Source organism: Solanum stenotomum, chromosome 11, assembly GCF_019186545.1.
Source record: "Solanum stenotomum isolate F172 chromosome 11, ASM1918654v1, whole genome shotgun sequence".
Taxonomy (NCBI): Eukaryota; Viridiplantae; Streptophyta; class Magnoliopsida; order Solanales; family Solanaceae; genus Solanum; species Solanum stenotomum.
In genome coordinates this window covers 41,104,629-41,115,542 of record NC_064292.1, presented here as the reverse complement: position 1 = coordinate 41,115,542, position 10,914 = coordinate 41,104,629, and the positions used below count along the sequence as shown (strand labels likewise).

Below are 10,914 nucleotides of genomic sequence, written 5' to 3'. Positions count from 1 at the left end.
GATTATAAAATTTCCGCATTTTATTGTAATGATTGAGTTTTAGGCTGATTTGTCTTGGTGGGATAAGACGAGTGTCATCACATCCATTTTCGGGTCGTGACATTGATACTTTTAGACTGGTGGGTACGTACGGAGAAAGTGGATGCAGGCAACTTATGTAGAACACCACGCTATAAAAGTTGGACTTTGGAATAGCTAGTAAAACAGAAAGGATAGCATCTAATAGTTTAATGTCAAAATAGTTGTTATTTGACAAATGTGAGTATTATAACTATTTATGTAGTCAGACAATATCATCAATTCTTTGACATTGCCCTTTCGTACCAATAATTTGATGATATCCAATTTGTAGGATAAAATTATGAAATGTCAAAATCAATAGTCAATGGGATTAAAATATTACTTTGGGAGAACATTTCGTTTTCCATGCTCAATAAAATCTATTACGAATGAGAGTCATTTTAATTTGTTTTAATAATGATACCTATCATAGTCATTGCTTAATAATATTTTAAAATTATTTTAACAAGTTATGGATTACTGTAGTAATTTTTCTGTTGACTTCATTATGGTAGGGTAAAATTAAAAAAATATAATGATATAAATTTTAATTTATCGATTACAGTAGTCGAAAAACTACAACAAAATTCCAATTGCACATTTATAGTCCAAGAATTTATAGTAATGTTATATATGCTGATGATAGTATAAAATTTATATATATTATCTTAAATTGAGATAACAGATTAATTATCATTATAATCAATGTGTTTCAAAATATTTAAGTTTAATTATATATATTAAAAATGGAGCCAAGTAATTACACTGCTAAACATTAGCTAGAACTTAACTACTTCCTTAAAACATAACGAAGGTTTTATTTCATTATATTCTTGAAACAATACAAAAAATATATAGGGAAAAAATCAAATGAATACAAATAAGGTTAGCAATTATACAAGTAATAGGCTTTTGAAAAATCAATTTATAGCTCCACAAACAGTTCTTATGATCCCATTTTGACCAGTTAAAGGACTAATATCTCCCATTTTAATCATGGCTGCAGCAAAGTCAGAGGCAAATGCCCGAGGGCTATTGCTATATTCTAAAACAATATCATCGGTAGATCCTCCACTCATAAGAACTTGATCCGATTGAAGAAGACCTTTTCTTTGCCTCAAATTCTTGAAGTAGTTGTTATCCAATTGATTAGGTGTTACCAAATCAAGTGGAGCTAGGTTTCCATTTTGATCTTCTTGAGGACACTGACGTCTTCTAGTGCTAGCAAATCCAGCATCAATATCTGTTCCATTGCTATAAATTCTATCACGGAAAAGGAAGCATTGTGCTTGTCCAATTGAATGTGATCCTAGAATTGATTGGGAAATTAAAAAAGTTAGAACTTGTTATAAATATGTACAAATCTATATATGATCGATATCAATAGTTAGATCGAGTTTTACCTGATAAAGCAACCATATCCCTTGTGCTAAGGCCTTTGTTGGCAAAGCCAGAAATAAGCCTACTAAGAGGATCGAAAGGACCGGGAAGATCAGTTTCTGCAAGAGTATGACTTGCAGTGGTTGAGTCTCTTCTTCCGAGTTTCACTGTCCATGATGGACCACCAACCTGATTGTTATTAACGTAACATTGATTGGTTAGAATAAAAAAAAATACTAACTATAGTTATGAGCATAAAAAAGTTTCTTCTTTTCACAGTGTGAAAAAGTGAAATTCACTTACGAGAGTTGATGCATCCCTAGCAGCAACTGCAAGTATGTCAGCACACGATACAATTCCAGGACATGTTTTCTCAACCTCTCTTTTTGCATCTTCTATAATACCAAAGCCTCTAACTGATCCAAGATTTGGCAGCGCAGTCTTCTCGCTGACAATCGTTGGAGTTTCATCAAGCAAGAGAGAAGCATCACAACCCTATAAAAGTTAAAGCCGCAAATTATTTATAATTAATTAGTATATATTATGCATGTCATCAAACCAATAGAAGTACTTAGATATATAAACATATAGATTAATGTATATATCTAACCTGAACAAAACAATCATGGAAATGAAGACGAATGAGGGATGCAGCCATACGACGTTCCCTTGAAATTGCTTGTCTTATACTTGTACGAATAGTGGTGAGAGCATTAGGGCAAGTTCGGTCGTAGAATGTGGAAGAAAGTTGTGCATGGCATTGCATGGTAGAGAGTAGAAGAAGAGAAAGTATAGCAACAAAAGAGTTGTTTGAACTTGTCATTTTGAAATTAAAATGCAAAGTTTGTTGAAAGAATTATAGATGTTTATTATCTTTGTGATGTGTTGAGGGAATAATAATGTTTCACTCAAATATTTATAGGCATAAAAACACGTTATTTTAAATCTCTTTGGTCACTATTGGCTGCCAATTGCATAAAAACACGTCTTTGCTATTCTTTTGACTTGTTCTAATCTCTTTGGTCACTATTCGCTACCTATTGTTGTACTGGACTTGTAGGTGAAATGGATCCGTACCATGTGGGATGGGGTGGGGACAGGGCAGTGATTATTAGGAATTCAAAAATATTGACATAAGCTTACAAATTATTATATATTAAAAAATTATTTTATATAAACAATCTATATCGAAAATCTAGTGTATAAAAAGAATTATGTGACATCTTACTTATTCCTAGCTACGGTTGTGTACTGGTCGATTCAGTTTGGTTTTGAAGTATATTAGTTCGACTCATCGATTATCAGATTGTAGAAATGCTAAACTGTTATAGAACTATTAAGATATTGGCTTATCGGTTATTGGTTTATTAGTTATTAATCATTATCAATTTAACTTTTAAGATTTGAAAAAAAAAATTGAAAATCACTTAGAAACTAGGTGACAAATCAAATGAACCATACACGGGAGTTGATCGACCGATTGTCTTTTCCTCAAAAGCAAACACTGTCACATTGTACAATAATCGTAAATTTGAGACAACCTGAAATAAAGATATGAAACTTAACTCTAAGTCGAGAACTTTATATACCAGATAGTACAAATATAATATTTTTTATTTACTATCGGGTTGTTAGTTAGCCCGTTAAGTAAAAACCAAAAACCATTAGAATCGATAGCCCGACGAAAAAAAATCAAAATTGTTACCGAAATCGCTAATCCAATGATCCATTATCGATAAGTTAATAACTGTTTTTCAATCCAAACTATCAGTTTCGATTCGATTTTGAAACTATTCCTAAGTTTTGTCAAGCTAGAAAACTTCATGATTATATATTTTGTATTTTGTATTATAATGGAATGACATTTTCCAATAATGTAACATAGATTTGGTCATTACGTTGAAAGTTAACTGGTGATATCATCATTAGAATAAGAATTAGTGAAGCTCCAGCTAGCAAGCATTTACAGTAGAATATTATGCATGCATTCTCCAATATTATATATTCTGATTTTATTTTTTTAATTATTTTCAACATTATCAGAGTAACTTCAAATAAAGTTCAATACATTACAATTTAATATATATTTTTTATTTAACTTAATTATTAATATTAACTTATTTGAATTGATATAAATATTAAGTTTAAAACAATTTTACTAGACACAATCTACAATATGCACCGTAATTTACGAGTAAGTTTTTTATCTTGTTACTTCATTCATTTTTGGTTGCTACACCATGTTACACCCAAAGTTAACGCGTAAGAACATGGCTTATAGTAAATAGAATATATATTCTACTATTGTTGTTTGTTTAATTAATTTTGTTCAAAGTACAATTACATTATTTGAAAAAGGGAAAAGGCTAAAATATATATGTCATCGAATTTCGAGGAAAAACTCATATATGTCATTCGTTAAGTGTTTGACTTATCTATGTCATTTTAGTTAATAAATAATTGAATGAATGAGCTTTTTCTCAAACGAAAATGACATAGATAAGTCGAATTTTCAATGAATGACATATATGAGTCTTTTCTCAAAGTTCGACAGCATATTTGAACCTTTTCTGTTTGAAAAAAGAACAAAATCACTCTTTATTCAATGATTTGACATTTTAAGAAACATTCAAGATCCAACTTTTGAATCGGAATTCGACCCCAACTTAAGACTTGACCCCGACTCCCGACCCCAACATCCGATCTGAGTACCGTGTTGTTTGATACTCACCCCTTGCTTCTACAAATTTTTGTAGGTTACGAGCCTGGATTTTTGTGGTACTTGTCATTCTCTTCTTTTCCAAGGCTTCTCGTGGAGGTTTGTGAGGTAGATGCTTGTCATTTCAGCGGACCTTCTTACTCCTATTTATGATCTTGTTCTATTCTAGAAACAATATCATTTTAGACTTGTGTTTTCTTTTGAATCAATTGTAATACTTTAGAGGCTTGTACACGTGACAACCAGATTTTTGAGGGTATTTTTGAGTTGATTATAAAATTTCCGCATTTTGTTGTAATGATTGAGTTTTAGGCTGATTTGTCTTGGTGGGATAAGACGAATGCCATCACATCCATTTTCGGGTCGTGACATTGATACTTTTAGACTGGTGGGTACGTACGGAGAAAGTGGATGCGGGCAACTTATGTAGAACACCACGCTATAAAAGTTGGACTTTGGAATAGCTAGTTAAACAGAAAGGATAGCATCTAATAGTTTAATGTCAAAATAGTTGTTATTTGACAAATGTGAGTATTATAACTATTTATGTAGTCAGACAATATCATCAATTCTTTGACATTGCCCTTTCGTACCAATGATTTGATGATATCCAATTTGTAGGATAAAATTATGAAATGTCAAAATCAATAGTCAATGGGATTAAAATATTACTTTGGGAGAACATTTCGTTTTCCATGCTCAATAAAATCTATTACGAATGAGAGTCATTTTAATTTGTTTTAATAATGATACCTATCATAGTCATTGCTTAATAATATTTTAAAATTATTTTAACAAGTTATGGATTACTGTAGTAATTTTTCTGTTGACTTCATTATGGTAGGGTAAAATTAAAAAAATATAATGATATAACTTTTAATTTATCGATTACAGTAGTCGAAAAACTACAACAAAATTCCAATTGCACATTTATAGTCCAAGAATTTATAGTAATGTTATATATGCTGATGATAGTATAAAATTTATATATATTATCTTAAATTGAGATAACAGATTAATTATCATTATAATCAATGTGTTTCAAAATATTTAAGTTTAATTATATATATTAAAAATGGAGCCAAGTAATTACACTGCTAAACATTAGCTAGAACTTAACTACTTCCTTAAAACATAACGAAGGTTTTATTTCATTATATTCTTGAAACAATACAAAAAATATATAGGGAAAAAATCAAATGAATACAAATAAGGTTAGCAATTATACAAGTAATAGGCTTTTGAAAAATCAATTTATAGCTCCACAAACAGTTCTTATGATCCCATTTTGACCAGTTAAAGGACTAATATCTCCCATTTTAATCATGGCTGCAGCAAAGTCAGAGGCAAATGCCCGAGGGCTATTGCTATATTCTAAAACAATATCATCGGTAGATCCTCCGCTCATAAGAACTTGATCCGATTGAAGAAGACCTTTTCTTTGCCTCAAATTCTTGAAGTAGTTGTTATCCAATTGATTAGGTGTTACCAAATCAAGTGGAGCTAGGTTTCCATTTTGATCTTCTTGAGGACACTGACGTCTTCTAGTGCTAGCAAATCCAGCATCAATATCTGTTCCATTGCTATAAATTCTATCACGGAAAAGGAAGCATTGTGCTTGTCCAATTGAATGTGATCCTAGAATTAATTGAACTACCTGAAGGAATTATTTGTGTTAACCAAAAGGTTAAATACAATACGAATGGCAGCGGCTATATTGTCAAGACTGTTTAATTAACGTTGGGCCAGAAAACAACAATGGATAGCAAAACCTTGTAATGGTCAGGAAACTGAACACCCAAGCACTGACACAGTTTGGAAGCACCACATTAATGGATATATATGCTATGTATAGAGTATGCAAAAAGCTAAAGACGATTGAATGTGCAGCCTAGCAGATGCAGAAATTCAATAATTTCCATTTGTTTTCTTTGTCAAAACCAGTTATAATATGAAGTTAAAAGTGAAGAGGAAACTGATTTCCATATGATGAGAAAGAAATTAATGTTTTTGATATTTGGGGAAGTTGTTGGCTAGGGAGAATAAATAATTAAAATCCATTATACATGATCTCTTGCCTTTCTATCTAATTCTGTAAAATTGAACCCAGCGTGAAGATTAAGGAAAGAAACTAGGGATCACTTTCTACATATATATAGACATCTAGGGACCTCTTGATATTTCTCAAGGGTGTCCCTGTGTGCTCATGAAAATGGGGAAAGGAAAAGAGATCATTTGAAGAGTTTCCATGTGTGCTCTCCTTATATAGTGCACCCATATCTTTTGGTGTTCGGATGGAAATTAATCTTGTTGATGATTTAATTTGCATAGTTGTATTCATGATTTAGAGTTGAGAGGATGTTGTAGTATTTGTATTGTTTCAGTTATAATTGCTGATAATAAGGTAGATATATTTTGTAGTTATACTTATAGACACTTAAATTAAGGTAAACCAACCTATTCATGTACGCCCCTAAACATGTATAGCAATGTCATACAACCTTAAAATTATAGTTCCGGCTAAAATGACCGTGGAAGCTAACTCGGCAAAATTGAATGATTTTTTAAAGACAAAACAGAATGTACTCTGAAGCATTTCAACTGAACTTGCCTGCTATTCCAAATTTCAAAGCATTTCACATTATTCCAAATTCTCAGATGAAAGCAAAGCAGTATATAATTCTAGGATAACAGAGTGGAGAAAAAGGCAAAATATTGATTCTAACCTGCTATCAACAATTGGTTATGTTGATAGCATCATGTTGCACTCCATCTGCTACCACCTTTGCACTCACGGGATATAATGCCAAATCAACGGTTGCGTAAATTGCCAATGATGTCCTGATTTTCGAATAAGCACCACATCACCTCTGGTTCCATTTAGTTGCTGCCCATCATCTATTGTCGACGCCACGATTGTAGCTGCATTGTTTTGGCCATCATCATCAATGTGAACTAGAGTGGGATTTGTAGTCAAAGAAAGTTGATTTTCACTCAATTTTTTCTCCAATGTTTCAGTAGCTCTAACTTTATTCCCTGATGAATGGACATCATCAACAATCTTAGAATCAATCTGCAAAAAACCATTATTCCACCTTCTTTATTAAGGCTTATTTCTACGGTATCTTTAATGCCAAGTTTTGCACCAGTAACACTGTTGTTTTCAATCGTGTTGCTATTTAATTGCTGCCCAAAATCAACTTGCGACTCTAGGACCAAAGTTTTTCTAATGGTTAAGCTTTGATCCCCTGACGTCGATTTGTGCGCAACTGCTTTGCCTAAGAGCTGTCAAGAATTTTCTTTAGTTTGGCATTCCAAATCTCGTGGACACCACTTTTATCAACCACAAGGGATTTATTTCCAGCCCTCTTTTCATCTAATATCTTGTATCTCCCAAGCATCACCGTGGTATTTTTTAATCCTAGAGCCTACTTTTGATGCTTCTTCTCTGTTTCTTTCTGCATTATTTCCCAATAATAGTCGACATTCACTTTCATTGCGGCCTTGGTGCTTACAAAAGTTGCAATAAGACGGCAGATTATCATACACAAACTTCTGAAATTGCTCCACACTTTTTCTTGTTTTCTCGTCGACATATTGAATTCTCATTCGATGTGGCAAATTTGCTAGTAAATCAAGTTCGATTTAACTCTAACCGTGCTAGGTCTCGACATATCTTGAGTGGCTTTATCAACTGCTATTGGCTTACAGAGGCAATTGACAGTAAGGATTGTTTTGCAAAAAGTTCCGGCGGCAAGTTAGGAAAAGATATCCAGACAAAAGCTCTTGATGTCTCTTCTTTCGAATTGAAACCAATTGTCCATGGAAATACTCTAAATTACTTTCGTAAACCATTGTACGAAAGGCACTGAACAGTTTTAGCCGTGAATAAATAATGCAGAGGGATACTTTTATTCGAACAACAAAATACCAGCAAAATTGAACAAAATAATAACAAAGAACAAAAAGAATGATCCTAGCTACTACTTTTTAAGTGACACATTGATGCAGAGCCGTCTAACAGACTAACAGATCATCTCTGAAACCGTAGCTATTATTAGGCCTCGGTTTCGCTCAAGTTAGCCTACCAAACAGCGAGTTAATCTCTTTTGGGTTTCTATCTACCATGACTGGGGTTCTAAAATGAAAGAATATTGTATCCCATTTTCTTTGTTCAAAATCAGACGAGGGTTAAATGGAGCGACATGGACAATAAGGATTCATTTAGCCAACCCCAACGAGCTTGGGATTGAGGCAAATAGTTGTTGTTGTACTCAGATCCCTCGGAAACACATAATATGAAAGCTGCTAGAATAGGTTAAAGTCCGGCATTGAGTGAATATCATAACCTCAACATCCTATAGTTATGCAAAATAGAAGGAGGGTCATTGTCTGAACTAAAATCATCAATCCGCCTGTCTGCGATAGCCGGGAAAAGCTTCTGACACTGACTAGGTCGCGATGAAAGGTGGATTCTGAAGTTGTATTATATTCCCTCATTGGAGCATTTTTTTTTACCTATCTGCATACCTTATCCAAGATGACCAGAAAATTGCAAATCATCTTAATTAGCATTTCTGTGGAATGAAATGATTCTTCATAGTCTATCGAAACCTATCTTCATCACATTTCCAAGATCACAACTCAAAGTGGAGACGACTTGTAAGCCAGTATTTCGATACTGATTTTCTGAATCCTGAGGCAAATCATCGACCAGATCATCGAACTTGATGCTATACAAGCTCCGTTGATCCCTGGCAGCACAGGCAGCTCATATTCCTTTTATATCTTATAATTTCATAAGCGTGTCAAGCTTAAATGCTTGTGCACCACCACGAATCCGATTGTCAATTTCCAAAGCAGCCTCATGAAACAGCCTGCTATTCCGAAGTTCTGTGCTATTCCCGAGTTCTTGCAGACAGACTTAAACAGTACCTACTCGATATAATAGACGAGAAAACTGGGAAGAAAAAAATTTGGGGAACGTTTTAAAAGACTAATTCAAATAATTTTCAGCGGCAGAACAAACTATCTACATTTTCTTTCTTGTAAACAGCGCGAATAAATAAGCATCATCAAAGTGACAAAAATAATAACAAACAACAAAAAGAATGATCATCTCTGAAACCATAGCTTTTGTCCAGTCTCTGTTCTGCTCAAGTTAACCTACCAAGCAACGAACCAATCTCTTTCGAGTTTCGATCAACCATACCTGGGGTTCTAAAATGCAAGAATATTGTATCCTATCAATAATTAGAAGTAATCAGACTCAGACGAGCATAAACGTAGCGATATGGATTAGATTACAGTAAAACATTACAAACAAGAAATGACACATCTTTTATATCAAACAGTTTGGCAAAAATAGCACATACATCATATCAAATCAAGTTTTTCTGATCTCTTAGTAAGAAATGTCGTAATGCTTTTGTAAAGATTATGAATCTAAAAATAGCACATACATCAAATCAAATCAAATCGAGTTTCTCTGATCTTTTAGTCAGAGATATGGAAATGCGTCTGTAAAGTTTAATCTGAAAATTAGTATCGTAAACAGTTATCAGAACCAATAGGTAGTTTTCCATTTTCAGCTGCTTTTCTTATTCTTTCTTCTCGTTCTTCTTTTTCTTTTTCTTTTTCAGCAGCTCTTCTTCTTCTTTCTTCTTCCTCTTTCTTGTCGCCAATTTTATCTTCATTTTGGCGTTTCCTTTTTCGTCCTCTATTTCCATCCAATTCTTCCATTTTTTCATCAGATTCTTGATTTCTATGCTCTGTTTCATTCTGTCCATCGATCTCCATTTCCCCTTCTTCTTCGTTTTCAGGAACTGCGCTTTTCCTTCTCTTTTGCAGAAAGAATCAAAACAGAAAAGATGAAATGAGTAGAGATTTTACACTTTTATTTTCCAATATGAAAGTGACTGAAGAAGATGGTTAGCCGCTGTTTATATAACAAAAAAGACTAATTAGTGAAAAGAATTGTCTATTAAAAAAACGGTTATAACTTCCACTCCTATTTATATTTTGTAGTTATACTTAAACTTTACCCTATAATTCAAAATTACTACTACTATTTTCTCTATTTTTAATTATATTTTGGGGTTTTTATTTGGTATTCGGTATTTATATTGGAGCTCGACTTAATTTGAATTCGCGCGTTGAAGATCCCATTTTGAATCGGTATTCGAACTTGAACCTAAATATTTCTTATATTTTTTTCATTATTTTTATCTTTTAACATATTATATCAAGTTTGAAACTTAGAATTTTGAATGGTCCAATAAAGGTTAAGTTCATTAATGTTAGTAACTCTAATAGAATTCAAACCAAAATCAAATTAATATTAATGCTAACAAATAAAAAATCAATTCTACACTAAGGATGACAATAATGTTGAATATTTGTTCTTTAGTTTTACATTGGCTTAGACAATTAAAATACATAATTTAATTTTACTTTTTCTTTAATGTTTAGTCAGATAACTACTACTTATCAGACTTATTTTAGAATGATTTAGTAATTTTAAATTATGATCATTATCATTATGACTTATTAATTTGCAATATTTGTTTTATACGATTTCATTATTATTTTTTGTTGAATATTTTAGTGTCATCACTTATCTCATATTTTGTGTTTATTTCATAAGGAACACCTTAGATAGTTGTAGTTTGGTAGGAATAAAGGAATATTTGAAGCACGAATTAATTATATGTTTTTATGAATAATGTATCAAAAAAGCCCGAGGTTGAAAAATC

General features: G+C 32.4%; 1 protein-coding gene across 1 annotated transcript; it reads right to left on the bottom strand.

Moving 5' to 3' along the window:
* Positions 1 to 831: 831 nt before the first annotated feature.
* On the bottom strand, positions 832 to 2,318 carry LOC125845508 (lignin-forming anionic peroxidase-like). Its single transcript, XM_049525023.1, has 4 exons — positions 2,051 to 2,318; positions 1,744 to 1,935; positions 1,464 to 1,629; positions 832 to 1,369 (listed from the first exon to the last, which is right to left on the bottom strand). The coding sequence occupies exons 1-4, from the start codon at positions 2,261 to 2,263 to the stop codon at positions 981 to 983; spliced, it is 960 nt and encodes a 319-aa protein (XP_049380980.1). The 5' UTR covers positions 2,264 to 2,318; the 3' UTR covers positions 832 to 980.
* Between the last annotated feature and the right edge of the window lie 8,596 nt (positions 2,319 to 10,914).